This window comes from Chrysochloris asiatica, unplaced genomic scaffold (assembly GCF_000296735.1).
Source record: "Chrysochloris asiatica unplaced genomic scaffold, ChrAsi1.0 scaffold00054, whole genome shotgun sequence".
Taxonomy (NCBI): Eukaryota; Metazoa; Chordata; class Mammalia; order Afrosoricida; family Chrysochloridae; genus Chrysochloris; species Chrysochloris asiatica.
The window spans coordinates 2,065,810-2,093,506 of NW_006408572.1; the positions used below are offsets into that span (position 1 = coordinate 2,065,810).

General features: G+C 52.4%; 1 protein-coding gene across 3 annotated transcripts; it reads right to left on the reverse strand.

Moving 5' to 3' along the window:
- Positions 1–5,863: 5,863 nt before the first annotated feature.
- On the reverse strand, positions 5,864–27,444 carry MYO1C (myosin IC). Of its 3 annotated transcripts, none has more exons than XM_006863224.1 (32): positions 27,140–27,444; positions 19,817–19,972; positions 19,574–19,689; positions 18,652–18,850; positions 18,493–18,573; positions 17,017–17,196; positions 16,833–16,931; positions 16,583–16,696; positions 16,423–16,494; positions 15,593–15,712; positions 15,382–15,464; positions 14,999–15,104; positions 14,828–14,908; positions 14,504–14,595; positions 13,141–13,235; positions 13,003–13,049; positions 12,816–12,896; positions 10,571–10,676; positions 10,353–10,470; positions 9,760–9,873; positions 9,611–9,687; positions 9,255–9,323; positions 9,072–9,156; positions 8,815–8,974; positions 8,515–8,598; positions 7,772–7,865; positions 7,629–7,684; positions 7,364–7,499; positions 7,216–7,286; positions 7,026–7,123; positions 6,846–6,945; positions 5,864–6,490 (listed from the first exon to the last, which is right to left on the reverse strand). In XM_006863224.1, the coding sequence occupies exons 1-32, from the start codon at positions 27,212–27,214 to the stop codon at positions 6,464–6,466; spliced, it is 3,192 nt and encodes a 1,063-aa protein (XP_006863286.1). In that variant the 5' UTR covers positions 27,215–27,444; the 3' UTR covers positions 5,864–6,463. The 3 variants fall into 3 exon arrangements, with proteins under 3 accessions (XP_006863286.1, XP_006863288.1, XP_006863287.1); XM_006863226.1 differs by lacking the exon at positions 27,140–27,444 and adding an exon at positions 26,234–26,315; XM_006863225.1 differs by lacking the exon at positions 27,140–27,444 and adding an exon at positions 21,254–21,307.
- Positions 27,445–27,697: the final 253 nt, after the last annotated feature.

The following is a 27,697-nucleotide window of genomic DNA, read 5'->3' on the forward strand; positions in this document are numbered from 1 at the left end:
CTTCCCTTTTGGTTTTCTAACTCTAAATCTTTGCACATTTCATTATAGTATTTGGCTTTATCTTCTCGAGCTGATCTTTGAAATTTCCTGTTCAGCTCGTGCACCTCTTCAATTTTTCCATTTGCTTTGGCTTCTCTACGTTGGAGAGCAAGTTTCAGAGTCTTATGTGTAGGCATAGATATTAATGGGAAAATCAACTTCTACCTTGTTCTCATCCATGTTTAAGGAAAAGGAGGGACAGGAAACAAAGATTTCCAATTCTGTTATAGATTCTCTGGACTGTGAAAAGAGTTGTGGATAGCCCTTAGTTCTACAGAGATAAAAACCAGTGTTAAAATGGAGGCAGACACTAGGGCAGGGGTGGGAAACATCTGGACTGAGGAAAGGCAAAATCATTCGATCTGGCCCTGCCAAGGCAACCGCAGTTCCAGCCATCATGTTGGTGGTTATGTGCCATGAATTCGGTTCCGAATACTCAACTGGATTTAACAACAACAAGGAGTCAGGAGAGGTCTTGAACAAGGTGAAGTAGTGATTGTGTGGGTATCTGGAGCAAGATTGTTTCAGGCTGACAGCGTGGCAAGTGCAAAGGCCCTGCAGGAGCTTGTTAGAGGAACAGTCAGACGGTCATGGGACTTGAGAGGAGCAAGCATGGGAAGAGAAGACCAGACACACTTGCATCTCTCTTTCTTTGAGTGTTCTTGACTATCTCAGCTCCATGAGGACAGAGATGGGAAGGCTTCTCCTTATAAGCAGCAGAACTTCCTAAAAGATGGGGGCAATTGAGGGGGGTGTTTAATATCACAGCAAAGCAAACAACCTAAAATTGAGTCTTTTCCATCCTTTTTCTCTTTATAGAGTTTCCAAGGAGCAGCTGGTGGGTTTGAACCACCAACTGTTTGGTTCAAACAGATCTTGCACTCAAGTGCTTATCCTTACAGGGCCATACCAGGACTCCTCATTAGTCTGCTTTGCTTTGCTTTCTTAACATTTATCCCTTGCTCATTTTTAAACATGTTTTGTTTTGTATATTGTCTCTTTTCCCCTTAGAATGTAAACGCCCTTTTTTGTTCCTGATATATCTATCCCAAATGCCTGGCAGAATCTGGCACATAGTAAGTAATCAATACATTTTGTTTGGATGAAGGAATTAATGCATGGAGACTCTGGTAGGCAAAATTGTTGTTGTTGGGGACTGTTGAGTCAATTTCGACTCATAGCAACCCCATCTGACAGAGTAGAACTGTTGTATCCAGTTTTTCGGGCTGTAATTGTAATAGAGAGAAGCATTTGCTGGCACAATGGTTAAGTACTTGACTGCTAACCAGGAGGTTAGCAGTTCAAACCCACAAGCTACTCCTCAGGAGAAAGATGTGACAAGCTACTTCTGTAAAAATTGTTATTGTTAAAGTATCATGGAGTCAGTTCCAACTCACAGTGACCCTGCACAGGATTTCCGAGGCTGTAAATCTTTATGGGGAACGGAAAGCCTCATCTTTCTCCAGTGGAACAGCTGGTAGTTTCGAACTGCCAACCTTGAGGTTAGCAGCCCGATTCATAACCTTGGAAATGTTCTGGGGCAGTTTTATATCCTCTAATGTCCCCATAAATTGGAATGAACATGACAGAAGAGGTTAATCTTTACGGAGGCAGATTGCCAGGTCTTTGTCCTGTGGAACTGCTGGGTGAGCATGAAACATCAGCCTTTCCATTGGTAGCTAAATACTTTACTGCTGCACCACCAGAGCCAAAATTTGCTTCTTCCCAAATTTTACCAGATACCTTCTAGAAGGCGTTGGACTTCCCACAGGATATGAGCAGGGGACACAAACCATTCTTAGTCACATCTCAAAAGGATAAGAGTGTCCTCAACTGACATCTGGATTATATCCGTGACAGCACTTCTATACACATTCCAGTTCGCTAGAAAAACAAGGTGTCATTATAGTTATAAAGCTGGTAATTGTCCCTAACTCATGCCTATCTTATCTCTCTGCTTCTTGGAGACACAGTTACTACCAATAGAGTGGACAAATGATGGTGGTGCTTTCATTTCCCCATACATTAATTTTTAGATAGGTGTCAAAATCTAGGTGTGTTCACAGGATTGTGCTAAGTCCAAGATAGTCATGCATTGCATGGTATCTAATTCATTGAGAATTTCTGCCCATGGTGACAAATCCAAACTCCTCAGATAGTAGACTGGCCCCAATCCAAACCTTTTTTTTTTTTCATCCCAATGCTGTATACACTATTCCTTCCTTTCCCACTGTTTACAATGCCCCTTCCTCTTGGGAAAATGTGCAGGTCACTGAGAGGCATAAATGGTTTGCACTTGACTACTCCCCTAACGGTTGGTGGCTCCAACCCACTCCATCAGTTTCACAAAAGAAAGGCCTGGTGATCTGCTTTCACTGTTTGCAGCCAAGAAAATTCTATGGACTCCAGATGTTTCTAGTCCCTGGACATTCCTGCCATTCCCAGCCATGTGAGTCTTCCCAGCTGAGTCCCTGGATTCACAGAGCAAAGGTAAACCCTCCCCACTGCATTATTCAAACTGCTTATCCAGAATTCACGTGATGTAATAAAATGGTTGTTATTTGATACTTCTAAAATAACAGAGGAGTCCTGGCGTGGCGCTAATGCACTGAATTAGCTGCAGTTCAAAACTGCAAGGTCAGTGGTTCAAACCCACCAATCACTCTTCAGAAACCCTATGCAAGGTCGCTATAGGTTGGAACAAACTCGACAGCACTAAATAACAAAACAACAAAAACAAACATGAGGTTGCCATGTGTGGGCTTCCATGGCATTAGGGTATGCATTGATGAACTTCATTGCAGTTGCTTGCAGCCTCCTTTTGGGATATTCTGATTTTTTAAGTGTCCCCTCTTGCTCCTTGTAGTTGGGCGTGGTTCACATCACTGCTGCCTGGGGGCAGGCATATGACCCAAGCCTGGAAGATCAGAATATACTCTCTTAACTCCAGTGGTTGAGTCATGAAAGGGCATCTGATTGAAGTTGATCCACTGAGCATTAGCTCCGAGACTTTAACTTGAATGAGTGGGACAGAGGATGTTTCTTTCTACCTCCATTGCTAAAGTCATAGAACGAGGGCCCAGTTGCTGGTGGCTTTGACTGGCCCCACAGAGAGAGTTAGAGCCAAGAGATGATTTGAGTATCTGGGACTAAGTTGTTAATGGTAATAAATGCCCATTTCTGCCCAAGCTGGAATGCAAATGGCTAACCCATTCATCTGCTGACCAAAAGGTTGAAGGTTTGAGTCCCACCAGAGATGCCTTGAAAGAAAGGCTTGGCCATCTACTTTCAACCAAACTTCTTAAAATCCTGTGGAACACCGTTCTACTGATACACATGGGGTCACCATGAGTTCATATTTGAGAGCAACTGATGTGTCTACTCAAGGCAGTTGGGATTGGATTTGTCACTTGCAACAGAATTTGGACTAGTCAGCTGTTTTGTTTTCTTACTTGTGCCACTCCAAGCTTTTATTTCATGATTATTTGATGGCATCCTTGTGCTTTTTTTAAATAAACTTTTTATTGCAAATTGAGTGAAGGCTTATAGACAAGATCGTTAGTTCTACACTCAACAAATTATACCCTCTGTTTCATCTCAATGATTGCAATCCCCTCCATGGAACAACAGTTATTCCATTTCCTCCCTATGGCTCCTATTTCTATTTCACCCAACATCCCATCCCTTCTTACCTTTGTCCTAAAGTACACTTGCTGCTTTGAAGTACACTTGCTGCTTTGATTTTGAATAACTGTTTCATCATTCTTAATGATGTACCTTAATAGAATTGTTCCCCCTATATAACTACCTATCTACTAGTTGGCTGAAAGTTGGGCTACGAGCGTGAGTTCCTTTCCTGACCTGAAGGGTGATAGAGGGTCATAGTCTCAGGTTCCTCCAGTCTCTTTTTTTTTTTATTAAATGTTTTTATTTTGGATTGAGTGAAAGTTTACAGGGCACATCATCAGCTTCACATTCAACCATTCATATAGCTTGTTTCATTACATTGATTATTATCCCCTCCATATATCATCAGTTAACAGTGTTTCTCTCTAGCCTCTTTAGCTTTTTTTTTTTTTTTTGGTTGAGGGGGGACTTGCCTTTTTGGAATTTACAGTCTCGGCTTTTAGGGAAGGTTTTTACATTTATCTGTGGATATCCAGGCCTCATGTATGAGATTACTAACAAGCATTACTGAATAATCAGATGAGGGACAGTTTGCTATGTCTACTAGGTAGCTAAAGTCTGATCCTCAAAGCCTATGGTTTGGACGGTCAACAATCCAGTCTCTTTTTTAAAAATAATTTTGAGTTTTGTTCCACAGATTCTGCTGTTCTATCTGGGAACTTCTAATGTGATCCTTTCAGAGCAGTTGTTAGTGGTAGCTGGGTACCATCTAGTTCTTCTGGTCTCAGAGTTGTAGAGACTGATATTCACATGTTCCAGTAGTCCATTAGGATAACTGATTCCGAGCATCTTCAATTTCCATCATTCTTTTTCCTTCTGCACCTTAGATGGCAGCTCATGAGCTTTTTTTTTTTTCCATGAGCTTTTAAGATCTCAGATGCTACTCAGTAAAGTAGTAAGATGTACAACATTATCTTTGTAGACTACATTATACCAATTGACCATGGTGTCCCATGAGACTATGATCCTGAGCCCCAGGCTCAGCTAGCTACTCACTGCCTCTTAAGATGTTTGATAATGTCTAAGAAGTTTTCATCATTTTGCCCACTATCTGATCCACTAGATTCTTTGAACACCCACCTGTCGTCTCCACATTAGGCTGTGTTTCTGTCTACGAGTCCTGCCTGTCCATGAGGAGCATGTGGGCAGGGACTGTGGGTGATGCACCTTTCCCTGCAGTCCATAGGACTGGGCCTAGGTGGGCAGTCTCTCAATAAACAGCAGATGGAAGGGCAAGTTTGAAAGACAGCTACTGGTCATTCTTGTTCTTCTTGATCAGAGAAGAAGCCCTACATCTTTCCTTCTGGGAATAAGGCAGAATTGGTTGCTTTCTGGAGTCCCTTAGGTGGCATCAATTGTGAAGTTCTCAGCTATTAGCCAAAAGGTTGGTGACTCAAATTCACTCAGAAGGGCCTTAGAAGAAAAGTCTGTCAATCTGAAGAGCACACTTCTACTGAGGCACATAAGGTTGCCTAGAGACATAAGTGATGCAGTGACAACTATTTGGTTGGCTTGTAGAGGCCCTCTCCTTTTCCTAATAGCCACATGCACACCAATGTTGGCAAACACATATTGCTTTATTTAGTGTTTCTCTGGATTGCAGAAACGTCAGCAGTGGGCCAAGTTCCTCAGGAGGACGCAGAGGCAGCTGGGCAACCCCAGGCCTTCTGGGGAGGAAGCAGCAGAAAAAGGTGATGTCCCTGCAGCTCCTTCCTAGGGCAGCCCTCCCTAGTCTCCCATGTCAGGGAGGGTACAGGGCTATGTCCTTGAATTGGGGCCGAAGTACACAGGCAAGGCGCTGTCATCCTAAGGCATGGATTAAAGCGGAAGTGCTCCTCCACCTGGCAGCCCCTAAAGGTGAGTGCTGGTCAGGGGGCCAGATGCACACTTCAGACATGACCCAGGTTTTATAGGGCTCCCTGTCCTTGGGAGAGGCAGTGAGGTGTGCTGAGGGCACAGCTGTCATCCTGGGTTGCCCCAACCTACTGACTGACCTTGCGTAAGTCCCTTCCCCTCTTTGGCCTTGGGTCTCCTGCTCTGTGACACCAGGGGGCTAGATTAGATGGCTTCTCTGAGTCTCTGGTTTAAGACACCTTTCCCCACTCCAGGCCCCCACCTCTACCTGGGATGAAAATATTAACAGGACATTCTTAAGGCAGGAAGAAGGGGGCAGGCAAGAGGAGTCTCAGCCCCCATGGGGAGGCCAGAGTAGGCTGCAAAGGGTGCAGGTGGGCAGGCAGACAGAAGACAGATAAGGTGCCAAAGGGAATGAGGAGAGGGTGGCCTGGGCAGGGAAAAGGGCACCAGAGCCCGGCCTGCCCATCTCTCAGCTGCATCCCCTGTCCTGCTGGAGGCAGGGAGAACACATCCAGTGTGTCTTGGGGTGGGAAAATGGCTTTTTAAAAAATCGTTTCCTATAAAGCATCAAAAAAGTCTCAGAGAAAACCTCAGCAAAAGTTCCTTTCTCTCAAATATTTGGCATCAGAGGCAGAGCTGGCATGGCTTGCTCCGGCCCCGGCTTTTCTATTGCTGTGACCCGGCCTGGCCCACTCCTGGGATAGCTCCCTGGCCCCTGATCTCCCCTAAAAGAGAGGTGAGCAGGAGGCAGGAGTTTGCAGGTGGGCTTTGAGGTGACCCTGGGTCCCTGTCTGGATGCTTGAGTCTTTGGTAACTGGGAAAGGGAGGTGGGGATAAGCAAAGCATTAGGGAGTTGTAGGGGGTCCAGTGGGCACCTTCATCACCGAGAATTCAGCCGTGGGGCCACCTGGGGGCAGAGGGAGAAGTCTAGATGGTGATGGGAAGTAGACAGGAGATGCTCTGGGCACTTGTTAGATGCATGTACCACGGGGCCGGGGGGAGGGGGACACTCATGGCCTTAGTGCTGGGATGCTCTAACATTCCACTTAGTACCCCTTCCCATCACCTCCCCTTAATGCCATTTTTATGACTGTACTCTAGACAGTCAAACGTGCCTTCTTCAGTTCTCGTTGGTGAGCAATGGGAGGAAGTGGTCAGGATGTGGAGCCCTCGGGACTGAGACCTACGTACAGGTGAGAGCCAAGGAAGGCTCAGCCGTCTGAGGCAGGAAAGCACGCTGTGGCCTACCAGGTCTCACTCACCACAGCCAGGTGGCCATTCTTGGCCTTGGTGATGAGCAGCTCTGAGCCAGGTGTGAAGTCGATAGTGCCATCCCTGCCGGGGCCCCCTGCAAAAGTGATGCTGGAGGGAAAGGAGCATGTGAGGACTTCACACCCAGGGTGGCCCCTGCCCCACCCCCATCTTTCACACAAGGCCCTCACCTGCCCTGGTTGATATTGATGTTGTTCACACGGTCGGCACTGAGGGCTGTCTTGGTTAGAGTCTCAATCACGTGGTCACTCTGCAGCACCACATCCCCCTGGGGTACCCAAATGGGGAGAGGTCAGACACTGCCCAGAGCTAGAGGAAAGACCCCACCCCCACCCTGCCTCCCAACCCCCAGAACGGCACCTTCTGCTTATTATCCTCCCGCTGCACATGAAGTACAAAGAGACTGTCGCTCAGGCTGCTGACGGAGATCCCTGAGTGGGGAGGGCAGAGGTCAGGGTTCAAAGATCAGAGCTGGCCTCTCCCTCTATAGCCCTGAACTCTGGCATACCAGTCAGATTGGTGTAATCGATCCTTTGCTTGACTTTGGCGTCTTCCACAATGACCACGGCGCTGGGTGTCAGCAGCAGCTGTCTAGAGCGAGGCTTGTAGCCCTTGCGGTCATATTTCACTACAGGCACTGCATACTGGGAACAGAGGGCCAGGGAGGAGCTAAGGAGGCTCAAGGGACAACCTCCTCCCTGTCTGCCCAGGCTCCCTGTTCAGCCTCTGGGCCACAGAACTGTGCAGGACTAAAGGCTGCAGGTATCTCTCACCTGGATGGGCTCCGAGCCTAGAGCTTGTAACACTTTGGGGCTGATCTCATCCGTACCTGCAACCCACATGGAGGAGATGGAGGTGAGAGTGGGAGAGGGGCCTGGGAAGGGAGGGGCTGAGCACTGGAAGGTCAAGGACTCACTGAGCCGTGTGCTGATGAAGAGCCTGGGGACACTTTGAGGGTAATTGTCCTTCTTGCCCTTGAAGATCTCACTGGCTACGGCCTTTTGCTGCAGCTGAGGAGATCAAGCGGGGAGCAGGACACAAGAGAAGGTAAGGACCCTCAAGAGGGGGCAAGCCCAGTCTCAGGAACTGAGATAGTCTTCTTCATCCTGCTCTGGCTCTGCCACCAACTCTCGCATTAGTTCCTCCTTTTCATCACCCCTTGTCCCCACCAACCAAGGCTGAGAGACCCCAGAGGGCCACAACAGTCAGACTTGGGGAATGATTCCACATAATATCAGGTTCCCAAGCCCCTCAAGAGTTAGCTCTGGCCTAGGATCCTGCAGCTAGCTGGCTGACTGCTAATACTCAAGACTACAGACTCTCTGAGCTGGGTGGGACCTTTAACATCATCCAGTGCCAGGTTGGCACGTTAGCCACCACTGTCTGTCCCTGTAGCTAATCATGACACTGCAAAGATACAGCACAGGACTCTGGGCAACCTCAGCCAGTCAAGTAGATCTTGCCCACAAGATGAACTCTATCTGCCACCCACAATCCACCACAGCCTCTACTTTGTGCGTGAGGCCAAAGGGGAGCTGGGATCTGTTTGTAGTCCCAGGGTGCATCAGAGGCGAGGCAGCAGGCCAGCACCCTTTGTGGGATGCCCACTACTCCCCTGACCCACTTCTCAGTCCACATCTGCCTCCTTGCTCTCCACACCTGCTGCTTCCACTCAGGGCTGATACTCCGGCAGTATTTCCACACCATGTTCTTCATGCACAACTCCTGCAGAAGATCTGAGGCCTGTGGGGAAGAGACATCAGACATATTGCTAACCTCAGGCCTTTGCCTACGTAATGACCCAGGCAACCTTCCTGTTCTTGACATTTCTCTCATAAAAATTCATTCTTCCTAGTCCAGTTCCAGTCCCTTTCCTTCAAGAAGTCCTCCCTGACTGCTCTATCAGGATGTCACACTGAGCTTTGATAGTACCACACTCAGCAGGGGTGGCCTACAGACCTCACGCAGGGCAGGTGGAGGTGTGGGCCACGAGGTGTCCAGGATGTTTTGAGGCAGCTGCCGCCGCAGGCTGAGCAAAAAAGAAGTACGCACGTGGTCCAGGAAGAAGGCATTCTCAGGGCAACGGGGTGCATGGCGCAGGATGAAGCCACGGATAAGCCTGGGATAGGAGCCCAATGGGTGGAGGTAAGAAGTCTGGCAAAGGAGCCCCCAACCACATTCTGCTCTGCAGCCCCTCATGGCATCCCGGAACTCACCGACGAATTGTCTCTGCCGCCCACTTCCTCTTGGCTGCTTTCCTGCGGCCCAGTGTTCCGCGCCACCATGACTGGATGCAGATGGCTGGATAGACCACAGACGGCTGACCTCTCTCCCCTCACCAAGGGGGCCCACCCTAGACCCAGATCCTGCCCCTCCAGAAGACCTCTTATCTCCCGAACCTGATCGCTTCACCCGGAGGAATTTCTGCCGCCAGTGAAAGCCCCTCCAGGTGGCCTGGATCTTTGTGGCTGTGGTTGGGAATGAAAGGGGAATTGGTCAGAGCTGGGGGAACCCAGCCAGGCACTGTCAGAACTCAGAGGGAAGCACAAACGAGGGAAGGATGGAAGGAGCAAATGAGTGAGAGGGTGAATATAGGAGAGAGCATGAAAGTGAGCAGGGAACCAACGTGTGGAACATGCTCAGTTTGCACCCAGGCTGCAGGGTAGATGGTAGGTGCGGGACTTGGTACAAATGGAGGAGCAGCTGGGTTTCCTGAATGGACCCCAATGGGGTGTGAAAGGTGAACCCTTCTAACCTAGGCTCTGCCGCCGGATCTCCAGGGCATCCTCTGTAGCAAACAGGGTCTTTGGGAAGCGGATGAAGATCTTGGTCCTGAGAAAGCAACAGAAGTCAAACCTGGTTGCTCCTGTCCCTCACCCCTCACCAACCATAGGCACCACTTACCGGCCCATCTTGTACTCCTCGGGCTTGTAGCCAAGGTGTCTGACCAGCACAGCCACCCCATCCTGGGGCCGCCCTGCCCATGTGGGCCATGTCTCTGGGCACAGTGACTTGTACCTGGAGGATGGCGAGAAGGAATGCACCCCAATTTCTGCCCTGACTGCACTCTTCTCTGGGGGCCCAAACTAGCACTGACTTGTTCACAGCCCACAGAAAGCCTGGAGGATTGTCCTGTTGCCACCTGGTTTTAACTATGAGAAGACCGAAGTTACATTATCTGCCAAAGACCACAGGACTAGACAGGATCCGAGCTGGAATTCACATCCTGAGCCTCCCCAGGCCTCTGAACTCAGGGTAGCCATACAACTGCTCTATCTTCTCTGGGCTCCTAGAAGGCTGCACGCCTCAGGTACCTCCCGCAGGGTGCTCTTTCTATAAGGTGACGTCAGGCAGGCAGCAGGGAGGGGCTCTGTGTCTTCCTCTCTAAATGGGGCTGAGATGCCTAGCCTTCTCTTATGTGATCTAGGTGGCTCCAGTGGGGCTAGCCTCCCTCCTTCCAACCCTCCTCCCTCGTTGGGAGCCAGGCCTTGCCCCACCTCTGCAGGAAAGCTTCGTATTTGCGGCGATAGGCAAAGCCGGCTCTGCGCACACGCAGGTTCTCCATTAACCCCAGGTACTTCACCTGGTGCCGGATCAAGACCTCATCAAAGCGACCTGGGAGGGGAGCAGGAAAGGGGCGGTCAGTGGGCTGGCATTGACAATGCTCTCTGAAGGCGAGGCCTGGCACACAGGCCCCAGGTCAGGAGATGCCTACCGGGCTGCTTGGCATCATTGGGCTTGATGCAGCGGATGTAGGCAGGCTCCTTGGACTTGAGGATTTCCACCAGCTGCAGGAGGCTCATCTTGAACTGGGTGGCAACCTGGTGAGTCAAGCATGGGTGGAAGGTTGGGTGGTGCTGTGTTAAGGCTGCTGACCCCTGCAGTGGCCCTTCCCTCTAGCAGAGCAGCCCCTTTCCCAGCTACCCCATCCCTCTGCTTGGCCTTGCCCTCAGCTCCTCAGTAGAGGCCGGGCCAGATTTCATCCCATCTCCCTCTGGCAGAGCTAAAGACCTTGGTTTAGGAAGCTAACTCTATACCCTAAAAATCCTGGTCAGGCTCCCTGAACCTCACTTTATCAACTAGCCTTTCTTATTTTAGCCCTTCAATGGCTACATTTCTTTACTATGTGTTCTGCCCTCATCATCCAACCAGTGTCTCTGAACACTGCTTTATAGGATTCTTGGGGAATCTTAGGCAAAGACTCACAATCCATGGTGGTCCCAGAAATAACACCACAGTCTCCCAGGGATCCAGGGAACACCGAGGAAGAGCAACTAATCTTGCCCGGGTGGTAGGAAGTGCCAGGAAAGGCCTTCTGGAGAAAATGACTGAGATTGGGAGGATGAGGAAGACACAGCCAGTAAGAAGAGGTGAGCCAGGCTGAGCACAGGGAGCTACATGCAGTGTAATGATGCAGGTGGGCTTAGAGAGATTGGCAAGGGCAAAATGGTGGTTGGACTCAAGTATCACATGAAGGACATTGGGAGTCTTTGAGGACTGTGGAGTGAGGGAGTGACAGGGAGAGATAGGCATTTGGCGGGGATGGCAGGGAGGTGCATCTTGGAAGCTGGGAGATCAAGGAGGAGGAGGATGACTGACTTAGAGGAGGAAAAACAAGGCAAGAGCAGAAACTCCCACTGGGGAAGGGGCTGAGAAGCATTCAGGTGATAGAAAATCCACTGGTTGCTTGGATGGAGAAATGGAGGTGTGAAGTCAGGGATGATGCCCAGGTTTCTGGCTTGAGGGGCTGGGTGGAGGGTAATTACTGTCATGAGTTAGGGACACAGAGGAGTGGTACTCAGGGGCTGGGCAACAAAGAGCCCATGACAGACCAATGGAGTCTGGGGTACCCAAGGGCCATTGGGAGAGATGATTGAACATATAAATAAATCTGTGGCTTGCTGGAAAGGCCTAGGAATCAGCAGGCATGCAGGTGCCCTTAGTAAGGCTGGGAGGATGAGGGTGCTCAGGGAGGGGACTGGGGGAAAGTGGCAGAGGGCAGCAGAGGCCCAAGGAGCCCGAGCCTGGGCAACATGCTACCTCCACGACCCCACCCCTATACGTCTCAGTGAAGCACTCTGGTTTCTACTTCACGCCTCTCCTCCTGGAGCAGCCCAGGTTGTCCTCCTGCCAACCTAAACAGCCATACCTCTGTCTTCAGTTCCCAGAGTCCTCCGGTATATGGCACCACTGGCCATACCTTCTCTTCCCCGCCCTCTCCTTGATGAGGCCACTCTTCTGCCTAACTCCTGGCCTTTTAGGAACCCTGTGTGCTTGCGTGGACCCTTACTGCCTACAGTGCCCTCTCACAGGTCCCTAAGAACCCCTAAGAGAGCAACCACACTGCTGTCAAATAAACCCTCACTTTCAGCGACTCTGTCCTACAGAGTGGAACAGCTAGCCCCGCAGGGTTTCCAAGGCTGTAAATCTCCACAGAAACAGACTACTGCATCTTTCTTCCTCAGAGCAGCTGGTAGATTTGAACCACTGACCTTCTGGCTAGCAGCCAAATGCTTAATCACTGTGTCACCAGAGCTCCTGGCATTGCCTACTCATTCCTAAGTTCTCTCAAATGTCTCCTCCTCCAAGAAACCTTCCTGAGCCCCTTGCTTCTTCTGCTCCTTCAGGCATAGTTTGCTGTCCTGTTTCCTAAGTTGCCAAAGCACCCACTGTTCACATGTAGGAGAGCACCTACCCATTTTGTATCCATGGTGCCAAGCAATGCCTACAGCACACATCTGCGGATGTTCACACAGAGGCAGACGCACACGTACGCAGGTCCCCACAGAGACAGGTGTACACAGAGGCACAGATGCAGCCACGGCCAGTCTCATACAGACACAGATGTACACACAGCCACCAACAAACACACAAGCTCAAGAGCACATACTGCCAAACTCCACATACACCCACACACCTACAAACCCACCCACGCCCCCTTGGGTCCCACAGCTCCACACCGTCTCTGGTCGCTTCTTGTCACTGAGCTCACTCCGGTCGAAGCACCGGCTCATAATGGGATTCTTGGAGCCGCACATGGTCTGTGAGGGTAGAGGTGGGCATCAGGTAGGAGAACAGAGGCAGGCAGGCCAAATTCCCAGAACAAAGGTGCATACAGACCCCTCCCCTTCCCCCAGCCCTCCTCACCTCCTTCAGGTTCCGGAAGAGAAGGTCATTGTTCTTATCCAGAAACCCTGGGAGGCAAGAGCAGATGTGAGGTGAGAAAGAGTGCCCTGGCCCTGTCCTGCCTGCTGTGTGGGACCCAACCGACCCCAGGATCCTCACCAGTCACGCTGTAGGTCACCTCCCCAGCGTAGTGGAGAAGGCGGAATTCACCACGGCCCAGAGATTTCCTGGTCCGTTGGTCAGCCAGCTTGTGCCTGGGGGTGGCAGATAGAGGAAGGGGCAGATTGCTGGTCTGAGTTCTACCCCTGCCTGCTATGGAGACTTCAAGAGCATGGCCCAGGGCCATCCACCCAAAACTGTACTATTAAGAAGGGACAGGTGTCATCAAGAGACAACAGAGGCTCAGGGAGGCAGATGGCATCACTTAGGGTCACACAGTGACACAGCTACTTTGTCCCCAGCTGTTGCATGACTTTATTCAGAAGGCTGAGAGCTGCTCACTAGACTAGGAACAGAATCTTTCCTTAAGAGATGATTCTAGTCTTTGGCATGTTGACACCCTTATGCCTATTTTCTACCTTCCAAAATGATTCCAAGCAACTAACCAAAGAAAAAGGCACAGAGATGTCTGTGGCAGCCTTGTTACCCCAGAAGCTGATCAGGGGCCCCCAAAGCTAGGTGAGGGTGGTGGCACACTGTGGGTTAAAGGACCATGTAACAACTACAGGAAGTGTTTTGAGGAAATTTCTATGTTTCATGACACAGGAAAATACTTGGGATACAACATTATCCTGAGCCTACTGACAATAAGTTCTCTACACATTAAAAAAAAAAAAAACGTATAGAAAAAGACAGGAAGGAAATGCCTCAAATTGTTAGCAGTGGTGACCTCTGGGTGACAGGATTACAAGTGACTTGTGCTTACATTCTAGCTTTCCTCTAATGAGCAACGTTATTTTTATAGTCAGAAACAAGTTTTAAACATATTATGAAGCAAACAAAATGTCCAGGGCTTTGCTATCAGACAGCTCTGGGCCTGAGTCCCAGCTCTGAAATGTATGAGATGTCTGATAACCTTGGCCCAGTGACTTCACCTCACTGAGCCCCAGGAAATGGAGCCAAACACGCAAGGCACCTCCTTAAAGGGGTACTGTAGGGCAGAGAAGACATGCCCAAAATACGCAGGGCTGAGCTGGGACAGAGGTACACATTTAGGGGAGTCCATAAATAATAAGTAATTACCAGATAAGGAAGCTTAAAAAAAAAAAAATCTTAACAAGTTTCATTCATTAAAAAAAAAAAAACAGAACAAAAAACCATGAGGAAACTACTTCTTCCTTCAGAGACGCAGCATGGCAGAGTTGTGCTTAATTAGCATCTCCCTGGGTATCTCCTGTGGCTGGTGATTGGTGATCTTTAGCCATTTCTGACCCTCTGAGGTCTCCTGACTTCCACAGGACTGTAGGAAGGTGGGTCTGTGTGTAGGGGGCTGGCCCCCCCACAGCCCTGCAGCCCCACTCACGTCAGGAAGTGCGGATGGTGCTTGACCGTGTCCTCCAACTTCTCCAAGAAGGTCAGGTCTGTGGCCTCCCCAGGGCGCAGACATTCCTCATCCTGTAGGATGTGGGACAGGGTGAGGGATGTGCTGGGGAGCAGTGAGGGGAACACAGACATGGGATAGGGGCAGCTTATAGGGAGCCTCCCTCAGAATGTGCCCGGACCTCACCCTCCACATGATGTCCCTCCCTGTCCCTGCTCAGACCCTGGAGAGAAAGGAGATGGAGTGACATCCTCCCTGACCCAACCAAGTCTATCACATGAAGTCTTGGAGGAGCAGAGGACCTACCAAAATGGAGATGATACCCTTGAACTTCTCCTCCACCAGGTCACAGATGATCTTATTGTTGAAATACTGGACAGGCTCCCACTGAGGGGGTCAAAAGAGCAGGAAGGCATTATCATAGGGTCTTAGTCCCCTCTCCCTAAGACCTGGGCTTTCTGGGCTTCCTGCACTCACCGCGATGCCCTCAGCCTCATATTCCTCCTGTTCTGACTTGAGGGTGAGCTCTATGAAGAGCTGCTGCAGCTTTTCATTGCAGTAATTGATGCAGAATTGTTCAAAACTGGGAGAGAAACAGAAAAAACCTACAGTAGCTCAATGGGGACACAGGACCAGGAGCAGGGGGAAAACAGGACAGGGACCCTGAGCAGCTATGGTAAGCACTATAGAGTGGGAGCAAGGGTGGCTGGGGAGTCATGGAGCAGGAATGACACAGCCAGGAGGATGGAGGAGAGGGGCCAAGATAGGAGAGATGGGAGGAGACACAGAAGGATGGAGGAGAGGGGCCAGGATAGGAGAGATGGGAGGAGACACAGGTAAAGGGAGAGGTTAGTGCTGACCTGTTGTGCTGAAACACCTCAAAGCCATAAATGTCCAGGAGCCCAAGGACCGTGGTGCTCCGCCAGCTGGGACTCTCCGCATCCTAGGGTCAGTCATTCAAGCAAGCGTAAGAGTCTTGCTTGAATGGTTTTCAGACCCCAGCTCCCAGTCCCCACTCTCCCTGCACTTCCTTCCCTGCTACCTTGGAAGCAGCCTGGGTTGAGTCCTCACCTTGGAGGCCAGCGACCTGTTGATTTTCCCAACCAGCCAGGTAAAAGTGCGACTGTATACAGCCTTGGCAAGAGCATCTCGTGCATACGCAGCCTGTTCTAGGTTCAGCGGGCTCAGGAGCTGTAGGTGTGGGGTGAGACAGGGAGATGAGCATCTGGATTCCCTTCCCATCCTACTTCTCCTTCAGAATCAAGCGGAAGATCAGGAAACTATGTCTACCTGCCCTCCCCATTCGTGGAGACCCTAGGGGTTGAGTGGGTGAAAGAGAAGAGACATAGCAACCACACCAGGAAGAAGAGGCCTCATTTTTGAAGGTGAGAATCTTGGTTGCAATTTGGCTGTTACCCTCTTCCTATGTGACCTTGGCTAGCTCACTGTGCCTCTCTGAGCCAACAGATTGTTGTTGTTAGTTGCCATGGAGTTAACCCTCAACATGCCCAATGGGGATGAATCATTGTCTAGTCCTGTACCATTCTCATGACTGGTTGCAGATCAGACCATTGAGGTCCATAGGATTTTCACTGGCTGAATCTGGGATGAAGATCACCAGGCCTTTCTTCCTAGTCCCCCAAAACCTCTTCAGCATCATAGCAACACACAAGTTTCCACAGAAACAGAAGAATGGTAACTACACTGAGGTGCATTGCTGGGAACGGAATCTGGGTCTCTCACATGCAAAGTGAGAATTCTACCACTGAACCATCACTGTCCTTAGGTCTCTCTAACATGACCAACAGGATCAGCCCAGCAGACCAGGGACAGGGGAAGTGGTGGGGGTTGACACCTGTCTCCCCTCCTACACACCTCCTGAGGCAAAGGCTTGGCCTCACCTCTTCTCCCTTGGCGATGATCTTCCTGTGAATCAGGGCTTCCCGCAACGTCACGCCGTCTACACCAAGGAGCTGCCAAAGGTGGGAGGGTGGGCATGGTGAGGGTCATTCTCCCATGGCCCTGCTGCCTCTCTGCATCCTCTCTGCCCACTCCACTTACCCTAGTCAGATACTTAAGCTGGTTCTCACTGGTGACCTGGGCATTGCTCTCCTCATCAGCAGCAAAGTGGATGTTGCCCAAATGCAGGACACTGGCCACGATGCTCAGCAGGTCCTGGGAGAGGGGACAGAGGGTGACCAGTAGATGGCTAGATGGGGTGGGCACTATAAATGGATGAGGGTTCTAGAGGGAGAAGGTGGCTTTCAGAGTGTGATAAGAGGAAAGGAGTGGTCTCCAACAGTGGCCTTACCTCCACTTCGTCCTCGGTGAAGTTGATGACTGTCAGAGCCTTCCTGACCACCTTCCAGTCACTCTTGTCATTGATGGAGGACACTTTGGCACACTGGCCCTGGAGGAACGGCAGCATAGCTTGGGTTACCAGGCCTGGCACTGTGCCCTCTGGGTGGCACCTACTTTGCCTGCCAGCCACTCACCTTCACCAGGTACAGATAGCTCTGGGGGTTGCGCTCCAAGCCCAGTCTGCGCAGGGTCTCCTCCTCGCCCCCCTCCAGCAGCTGGTAGAAGACGTGGAAGTTCCTCTCCCCGTGATTCTGATGCACCACTCGGGATTTCTCCAGGAGGTAACTAAGGATGTGGCCACCCACGGGGGCACCCTGTGGGTAAGGGAGGGCACAGGAACTGGTTGGGGTACTGGGGAATAGTGCCCATCTTCTCTCTCCCACACACTCCTGGACTTTGAAATCAGCCAGACCTGGGCTCTAATTCCAGCTCTGCCACTAACTGTGTGAGTTCACACAAGTCACCTCTCAGACCTCAGTTTCTTCATTTAAGAAATGGGGAAACTGTACCCCACCTACTTGGATGCCTGACAGGTATCTCAAACTCAGTAGACCTAGAAATGAACTCCTAATCTCTCTCTCCTCCAACTAGCTCCTCCTAGGATCTTCCACTCCGTCCATTCAGTTGTTCATACCAAGAAGTTTGCATTCATCCAAGAAGCCTCTTTCTCTGTCACACCCATGTCCAATCAGACTGTAAATCCTGCTGGCTCAACTTCTGAAACATATCCCAAATCCAGTCACTGACTGCTCACCACTTCCACTGTCACTACAATACTCTGAACCACTGCCATCTGTCACCTAGATTATTACATCAGCTTCCTAACCAGTTTCCCTGCTTATGGCCTGGCTCCCTAAGGTCTATTATCAACACAAGAGCCACAGTGATCCTTTTTAAAAGAAAAGCTCAAATCCCTCCAATGGCCCCCTTCTACTCAAGAGTGCAAATCCAAGTTCTTGAAATAACCCACAAGGGCCTGCCCTATCTCATCTCTGACCTCCTTCTGTTCTCTACCATACCTTGTTATCTTTCTCCGGCCACTCTGGCCTTCTTGATGTCCCTTGAACACAAAAATGAGCTCCAACCTCAGGGTCTTTGCGTTGGCGAGTCCTCTACCTGGAATCTCTCCATAGTATCTGCATAGTTTGCTCACCCACACTACTCACCTGATCTAAAAACACAACTGGCCCACCCTTTAGATGTCACTGTATCCCCTTACCTCATTTCATTTTTTGCTGCAACCTTGCCACCTAATTTGTTATTTTTCTGTTTATTGTATATCTCCCCCAGGGGACTTTTGTCTACTACTGCACTACCAGCACCTAGAACAGTGCTTACTTAGCACATAGTTGTTGTTGTTATTGTTAAGTGCCGTTGATTTCGTTCCAACGCATAGCGACCCTGTATAGGGTTTCCGAGGAGCAGCTGGCAGATCTGAACTGCTGACCTTGTGGTTTAAACTGATACTGCAGTGGAGGACTTACTCTACAGCGCCATACCAGGGCTCCTAACACATAGTAGACGCTTCAGAAAAATTTGCTAGTGTCAGGGACCTGGCCTGTGTGCACCTGTAGAATGGGAACTCCCTCTTCTAACACACCAACAGGTACCTTGAAGTCAAACTGTACATCCATGTATTTCCCAAACCGGCTGGAGTTATCATTCCGAAGGGTCTTGGCGTTTCCAAAGGCCTAGAAGGGAGTTGAAGTTTGAGGGACTTGGTACTCCCTCTCCCCTCTCTTACCCCATAGAGGCTGCTGTCCACTCACCTCCAGCACAGGGTTGCTCTGAAGCAGTCTGTCACGTACAGCACCCCCCCGCTCGGGGGCTGGGCAGGTCTCAGCATAGAATTGCAACAGTCTCTTGGTGGCCTCAGTCTTGCCTGCCCCGCTCTCTCCAGAAATCATCACTGCCTGGTCCCGGCGCTCTGTGCGCAGTGCCCGGTACACAGTGTCAGCCACTGCAAACCTGGGGGCAGAGGCTTGTCAGGGATTCAGGAGGTGGGTGGTCAAGTGGTTGTAGGTGATAGTGGGAGCCCTCAAGTGAGGTTAGGGGTCCACTCCCATATCTGGTGGGAGTTATGGATGTGAGTTAGAGTAGATTCGTGAGGATGAAGCTTATGGGGTCCCTTGTGAGTGTGGCCGAAAGGATCCTTCAGGTGAAGATGGGAGGTTACTTTCAGAACTGAGGGAATTGCTCATGGGTGGGGCTTTGGATGATAATCAGGTGGAAGTTGAGGTCACTAGAGGTAGGACTTGAAGATTCTTCATAGGTCAAAAAGTCACTAAGATTAAGGGGACATGCCCAGGTAGAGTTGGGAGGTAAGTCATGGCTATGAGTTAAGGTGGGGGCTGATGAAGTTCCTTCCAGGTGGAGTTGAAAAAGTTATCTCAGGTAGGAGTTGTTGTTGTTGTTAAGTGCCGTCGAGTCGGTTCCGACCCATAACAACCCTGAACAGGGTTTCCGAGGCTGTAAATCTTTACAGGAGCAGAAAGCCTCATCTTTCTCCCACGGAGCAGATGGTAGTTTTGAACTGCTGACCTTGCAGTTCGTAGTCGGATTCATAACCACTACGCTACCAGAGCTCCTTCAGGTAGGAGTTAGTAGGGATCATTTTAGAAATAGAGTTGAGGTGGGGTCATGCTCAGATGGATACAGGGAGTCATAGTTGGGGAGGTCAGGGTCACTCACAGGTGGGGGGGCACTTCATAGAAGCTGACACCACGGTAGCGTTCCATGTGCTGCCGGCTGTAGATCTGTAGGTCCCGGTAGGGATTAACAGAGACCAGGACTGGGCCGATGTAAGTCTGGGAGGTAGGGAAAAAAGGGTCAGACATTCCTTCCAGAGGTTGTGGTGTCTTCCTTCTTCTCCCTCATCCCTGCACCTACACCCCTCCCCCCAGGGCCCCATACATCTGCCCAGTCAGGTCTCACATATATGAGGTTCTCCCGGAATCGCCGCCGCAGGTTCTCAATAAAGGATGCCTCACTGGTGAAGTTCTCCAGCAGTACAAAATCCTGTACCCCCACCCGGTCACGGGCGGTCAGCGCACTCTCCATGGTCACGCGTACCCCGTCACTGCCCAGGGTCTGCAGGGAAGGGGTCAGAAGAGAGGGTCAGAGCCAGCAGGGTAAGGCTGAGGGAAAACCAGAGGCACATGGACCCAGGGGGCCTGGACACAGAACACCCAGGATATGAAACACACTAAGTACACAGGGCCTGGGCCACATGACAACAGAGAGTGAAAATACTGAACAGGGGACACACAAGACCTGGACACAGGACACCTGGAGTACCAGGGAATAGAAGACATGGGAGCAAGGCCACTGATCCTGGTCAGGAGCTGGTAGTGTGTACAGAAAGAGAGATCAAGACAAGGAATGCTTCCAAATTCAAATTCCGGGAAGAATGCTCTGTGACCTTGGGCAAATCCCCTCCTTTCTGGGTGCCCTCGTCCTCAAGGCAGGAGGAGGGAGCCAGACCAGGTGACCTCAGATCCCTTAGCTCTGGCCACATGTGACAGGTGCTTTGGAGGACAAATGGCTCAGACTAATTCTGTACACGGGGTAGGGCTTTCTCTCTTGCCCCTACTCCCACCGAAGTCTCCCTGGGGAAAGTATCCAGGGAGACACAAGAGACCACTCCCAGGAGAGGGATTCCCCCTAAAGGCCACATACTGCAGCTGGGCTCAACACTTCCCAGAAACGGGTGGCCCTCCCACCCATCAGTGGGGCCTTTCCTGCCCCTCCAGCTGCTGAATTCCCCAGACATTCTTCTCCATTAAGAGTCCCCAGAGGCCTCAAGGGCTTGGGGGTTTCACCACAAAAAGTCCATCTGCCTGTTCCTCAGGCAGGGGTGGGGAAACACAGGCTCAGTAAGGCCCTCACCCCACACCCTGTGGTTTCTTGAGATTCTGATTCTGAGGGTCTAGAGGCTCTAGGAAACTGAGAACAGGAATAAACGGTCAGGATCAGAGAAGAACAAGGTTGATGATGGACGATGGAGATCCCAAGGAGTCTCCAGGTCTCCTCAGACTCCATACAGCCCGGATCTCTGGCCTATTCCTCACTTCTCCCCCTACCAATCTCACTCTGGCTCTGCTGCCAAATCTGGTGGCAGTCCCTACCCACTTGCCCTCCAGGTGTGGGGGCTTTCTATGCTCCTAGCTGTCCCAGGGAACAGCCTAGTTGGTCTGGGTCCGAGCACCCCAAGGCGCTCCCTGCCTGGGCCTCCTCCCTGCCTGCAACTTTCCCCGGACATTTTTCCACCCGAAATTCCTGGGCCGCGCCCGCTTCCTGACGGGTCTGAGGCCGTGCCTGGAGGTAGGGAGGGACGCCCGGGACCCCCGCTCTGCCCACAGCCCTTCTCACCGACGCCCGGTAGCGCATCCTGCCTGGCCGGCCTGGCGCCCTGCTCCGCTGCCCGTGCTCTCTCGGCCCGGGCTCGGCGGCAGAAGTGGCGGTGGCGGCGTCAGTGAGGGAGGGGTAAGCCCGTCCCCCCCGTACCGCCCCCTCCGCAAGCCCCAGAAGCTCGGGACTCCACAGTTCACCCGCCTGGCGGGGCTCGGACTCCTAGTCAACCTTCATAGGGTGGGGGTGGCGTGGAGACCTAAGGTGGACCCCGGAGCCCGGTTGGGGGCGGGCGGGGGCAGGCTCGGGGGCGGGGCCCGGCCAGGCAGGGGCTCCGCCTGAGTCAGGTTTTCCAGGAGGACGTAAGTCTTTGGTTCCAGGGTGGGGCTCGGAACCCTGGCGGCAGCCGCGTCTACACGGACCCGGAACTAACTTCCGGGCTTCTGTCTACACGCTGCAGGCAGGCCAGGCACTGGACGAGATTGACGCCCGTGGGTCTCTGAGGACGCAGGGTTCCCCTCCCCCCTTTACCCCAACCTCCAGTCCCGGGAAAAGTTAAAAATAGAATGAAATGTCCAAATACGGCCGGCGTGCCTAGGCGGGCGGAGCCTCCCTGTGGGACACAGTCCTCCCCCTCCTATACACATCTGGGGGACGGGCCAGATCTCTGCATCAGCCAGAAGTGTGCGCCCCAAAGGAGGGAGACAGTCACAGAGCATCCTTGGCAAGCGCGGAGTGTTCCCGGCCCTTGTGGTGGTCTCGGTTTCCCATCTGGGAAATTCATATCTGACTTCTAGCATTTCAGACCAATACTTCTGTCACCTATTCCAGGCAACCTAACTCGGACCTGTATGCCCCAAGTGTCCCTCTTCTGGATCCCTCCTCTAGAGGGGGAGACGCCCACTCTTGTCCTTTTGGATCACTCCACACCCTCTGATAGGATGTCTTGTCTCCAAACCCTTCAGTTCCACTCCTCCTCACAGGGCCCTCAGAAGGCAGACTCCCTTAGGCCAGGGCGGGGGAGGGTGGACTCTAGCTCAGACCCCACTTGGAAAGGGCTTCGCTGTTTTTTGTTTTTGTTTTTCACTAGCAGTAAAACTACCAGCAAGTCACTTCACTTCTCTAAACCTGCTTCTTCATCCTTAAAGTGAGGCTAAAGCCAGCTTAAAAAGGTTGTTGGTACATCCAAGATAAAGAAAGAACTAAGCAACCTCCCCACCCTTCTTTTTGTCAGATAATCATTCCACACATGCTTGGGGCAGACCAGGGCCAACCTGGTCACACTTATCTAGAGGGGAAAGCCCCTCAGACATGTCTGCCGGTTATAAAGATCTCTCAAGCGCCCAGGAAGTACCTGTCTCCACCTGACAGATAAGGAATCTGAGGTGCAAAACACTGACTTGTCCTAGAGGTTAAATAACAGCCAAGGACCCATTGCACCCCACCCTCGGACCCAGGCTCCCAGAGCCAAGATGAGGCTGCAGGTGCGTGCGCACTGCGGTCTCTGGGAGAAGGCTCATTACCTCAAGAATAACAACCCCAGCTGAAGCCTCATCCAAGGGTCCCCGCAGGGGACGCCAGCTGGGAGATGGGGCCCCTGGAGAGGGTAAGGGGACAAGGTGCTGGCTGGGAGATGGGGGTGGAGAAGAGGAGTTGGGAGGCTAAACAACGCCGGCAGAGGTGAGCGGGAGGGGGCGCCCTCAGCTATGCTCCCAGATTTAAGATTCAGAAATGAGCGGTGAGGGGATCCACGCAGCAGTGAGAAGTCATTAAAAGACTGTGGGGGGGTTGGCATAGCCCCAACTTGGAGCACAGCACCCTCTCTCTCCCCGGTGCTTGAGGAGGCCCGGGCTCCCACCAGTGAAGTGTTAAGAGAAAATGGGGCTGGAGAGCGAGGCGGAGCTTCGCCACCGCAGTGTCCGCCCCACCCGCCGCTGCCGCCGCGTCAAGCGGCTGGAATGAGGGGAATCCGCACGCGGAGGGGTCCGGCTGGCTAGCCCTCCACCCGAAGCAGCGCCGCCGCATTCCCAGGATGCCCACTGGCGCCCCCGCAGCCACCGCCCAGCGGCGGAAGGAGGGGGCGACTCCTCTAGCCTGGGCCTCGGCACCCAGGCTCCGCCCCGAGCCCCGGTCCCTCCCCCCCGCCCCGCCCCACTAGACAGAAGCGCGGGCCGCAGCAGGCGAAAGCCTAGCTGAAGGTATGCAAAACTGCTGCAGAGTCAGGCTTTATTGTTCTGAGCACTTTCTCCAGTTAGTCCCTTCAGTGCCCTAGCCAGGCCCTAAAATCTGTACTGTTGTTGTTAAGTGCCGTCGAGTCGGTTCCGACTCATAGTGACCGTGTATAGGGTTTCCGAGGAACGGCTGGTGAGTTTGAAAAGCTGATCTTGCCGTTCAAACCGAACTTACAGTCCAGCGAATTAACCCACAGCGCCACACCAGGACTCCTATTATTACCAGGTCTGTATTATTACTACTATGTTACAGATAGGGAAACTGAGGCTGGATAGGTGAAGTGACTTGTTCAGGATCTCAGGGCTAGTAAAAGGAAGCTAGGTGGGATTGGAAGGCAGGGGAACTGAGCACTTGCTTCTTCTGTCCCTAGAGGCCAACCTAGTGCAACGCGGCTTCCTCCTGACTTCCCAGCCTCTGTGGGGATTTACAGGGACACCACCACCATTCCCACCCATCCCCACCCCATGACTGCAGTGCACACCTATGGGTGGTGTGTGGCTCTACTGACATATGAGTCTTGGGAGTAGAACCAGGGCGTGGGCCATGGCCTTTGGGAACCCCAACACAGCCTTGGACTCAGGTCCCTGAGTGACCTAGAACATAATTCCCAAAGCTGTCTCTGAATTGCCCCCTACCTAGGGGGTGTTTCCAAGAACTACAGCCAGGGGGCAGGCCCTACAGCCCTTAGGCATCCTGTGCCCTTCACCACGTATAGGCCATGGCCACGTGTTCCCAAACTTCACCTCTTGGGGAGAGGATCAGGAACCACCACTGAACAGTTCAAATGATCCCCCAGCCCAGGGCCACACATATCTGGAGGGGAGTCCTAAGGAACCCTAGCTGCTGCTATAAGCTGATTTCCACAAAGTCAGCCTCACAGCCTCTTGAAGCAGAGGAAAGACAGCTGAGAGTCACTCAGCAGTAGCCCAGTGCAAGCACAGAACAGGTGCTCAATTTACATTTATCACACAAATCTTAGGCTTGATAGATTGAGGGCTGTATACTCTAGCTCCATATCCAGAGCCATGGGCATTTGGCATCACCATTGACTTTGGTGGGTGGGGAAGGCACCCAGAAAAATAATACAGAGTCCTGGTGTGGCACTGTGGGTTAATGCACTGGACTGCAAAGTCGGTTTGAACTACAAGGTTGGTGATTCAACCTTGGAAACCCTATACAGGGTCACTATGGGTTGGAACCAACTCAACAGCACTTAACAAGAAGAACAACCACCCCTTGATATTGGAGTCCTGGTGTGGCACTGTGGGTTAATGTGCTGGACTGCAAAGTTGGTTTGAACTTAAGATTGGCGGTTCAAGCTCATCAGCTGCTCCTTGGAAACAGGGTCGCTATGGTTCAGAACTGACTCGACGGCACTTAACAACAACACAACAACCACCTTGATATTCCTCATATCAGAATGTCAAAGAGGAGGGAGGCACATCCAGCTGTATCATAGGGGCCTGGCATCATGAGGCCTGCCCTCCCTTGGCTTCCTCACACCAACCCTCACCACCAGCTACAACCTCACCACTGCTTCTATCCTGGACCACTGAAGCAGCCTCCTAACTGGCTTCCCTGCCTCCTTCCAGCTTTATTTCCTGCCAACCCATGTACCCACAGCAGCCTAAGATATTTTAAAATGTAAATTCCATCAATTAACACCTAATGTGAATAGATTGGTATTTTATTGGGTGCCCTCCCTGAGGATGGTGCAGGACTGAACAGAGTGGTACAGAGGGTCACTATGAGTAGGAACCAACTCCATGGCATCTAAAAACCACCACCACGTTATGTCAGGACCCAGCTGCGGGCTTCAAGCTCACTGCTTGCCAGGCCCTTTCCGGTCCCTCGTGAATGATCCTGTGATGGTTAAGTGGTCCTCTCCAGTCCTTTCCCTTCTCTGCTCCCCGACCACACCACATATAGCCAGGAAGAGCTGCTTGCACACTGCCACCAGCCACACGTGGCTCTCTGAGCTTCTGTGTCTTTGCACTTGCAGCTTCTTTGGTCCAGAGTCATCTCCCCACTTGACTGCCTCTTAGTTATCCTTGAAAACTCAGGTCAGGTATCATCTCCTTCAGAACCCCTTCCTGATATGCCCCGTCCTCACACACACACATAGCCCCCTCCTAGTCGCATGTTTCCTTGTCTCCTGGGAGAGACTAGTACACCCCGCTAGGCACACTTAGAGGCCAACAAACGCGCTGGGGACGCCGGTATGAATGAATGAATGAATCACAGAGCCCAGGCATGTGAGCAGGAGGTCGGAGTGCGCCCAGAGTTCAGTAAGGCTGCAAGCCACCCATTCATTCTCTCATTCATCTCCGAGGCCCCCAACTTCCTCACGCACACACTCCGGGAGGCGCTCAGTGGGCACCGGAGCCGCTGGACCCGGGGGTGGAGAACGGGAAGGGGCGGGACTCGGAGAGCTTCTCCGGAACCTAAAGGCAGAGCTGGGGAGGAGGGTGGGGCGGAGGGCGTATAGAGTGCCTGGGTCCGGCACCGCAGACCGCTTATCCCCGCCCCCACATCCACGAGTAAACTAAATCCCCACTAGGCTGAGTTCGGGTGCCAAGGACTCTAGGGACCTCACGGGCCGGGCCGAGCCGAGTCGCGCCTCCATCCGCGATCTCTGGGCGGGCGACCCCCGCCTCCCGCACAGCAGCCCGAATCCGCTCAGCGCCCGGCCCCATCCTTCCCGCCAGCTGAGGCTTACCGGGGCTACGCGGCGACTGCCCGCCCAGTGCTCGCGCCCCGCATACCCACCGGCTCGGCTCTTCGGGCACGCGGGCCGGGTCCAGGCCGGGCGGCGTGGCTGGCTCAGGAGTCCGCGGCCCTGGCACGATCTCCCCGCCCAGGGCCCGCCGGGGGCCGGGCCGCCGCTTGTCGTCATCCCGGGCAGGGCCCAGGCCTGGACGCGCGCGCGCACCCTCGGGCCCCGCCCCGGCCGGCTGGGTCCCGGCCCGCGTCTGTGGAGGACTGTGCCGCCGCACGCCTCACAACCAGCTGCCGGGGCGAGTCGCGTCCAGTCACACACACGTACACACGCACGCACTCTCCTCCGAGTGGCAACCCGACTCATCTCACGGCTCAGTTGTATCTCCAGAACTAGCCAGAGCTTTCCCGGCAGACAAAGGCAGTTCTCTATTTCTAACCACCTCCCTCCTAGCACACAACAGGCCCAAACCACTTCTCTGAGCTGGGCAAGCCTCACTTCTGAGGCGCCGAAAGGAAAAGGGAAGGCATTAACTGAGCCTGTACTATATATATATATGCCTGGAGCTTTACATACATCTTTTCCCCCTCATGTTACGTTGTTAAATGCCGTTGAGTCCATTCTGACTCATAACAACCCTGCATAGGGTTTTTGAGCAGGTGAGCTTGAACTACCGACTTTGCAGTTCAACTTTGCAGTCCAGGGTATTAACCCACAGCGCCACACCAGCACTCCGTATGCTGTCATACCTATTTTAGTTTTATAACCCCGCTTACTGAGCTTTGAAAAGCTCTGCTCCTTGTAACCCTTCTTTCCAGCTGGTTCCAGTGCCACCAAGGAGTAGAATCTCTCCCTATTCTTCACCTCTTTTCCCAAGTGGTTTGCTTGGGATGGAGCTGCAGGGCCGTGGAGAGCTCCCCCCATCCATCCTCCCAGCCCAGAGTACCCCAGCTTACGAGCTTGCAGGGCCTGTGGGGATGAACCACGCGGATGATCTCCCCGGTGGGTATCAGCTCCACTTGCAGCGCCATCCTGCCTGTGGAGAGCCAGCTTGCTGAGCACTGGAGGCTCCAAGTGCAAGCCTGCCTGCCTGCCTGCCTGCCCACTGGGTCTAGCTGTTCCTGGAGCCAGAAAATCTATGGTTTTACGCCTGGATGGCCACTTGGTTCAGCTTCAACTCCAGCCCCAGGGGAGGTGGCTGGTCCAGCTCCTCAGGACACAGCTGGAGCGGCCCAGGTCTGATTGGTAGGCCACTTGGCCCAGAGACTTGGGGCAGGAAGAGGAGGGGTTGAGGGGTAGAGGAAATGCCTGTTGTCCCAGGTAACCAGAGGAGCTAATATAGCCACTGGGTGGGGTTGGGGAGACCCTTGGCTCCAGGTCAAAGGGTAGGAAGTCTTTTTCCCCAGCAGGTCCATGGTCTGGGCCTCTCCTACTGCCCACTCTTCCCTAGTATCAGCCAGAAGGCTGACTGTAACCACTCCCCAAACCAGAGGCACATCCTCCCCTAAGCCCCT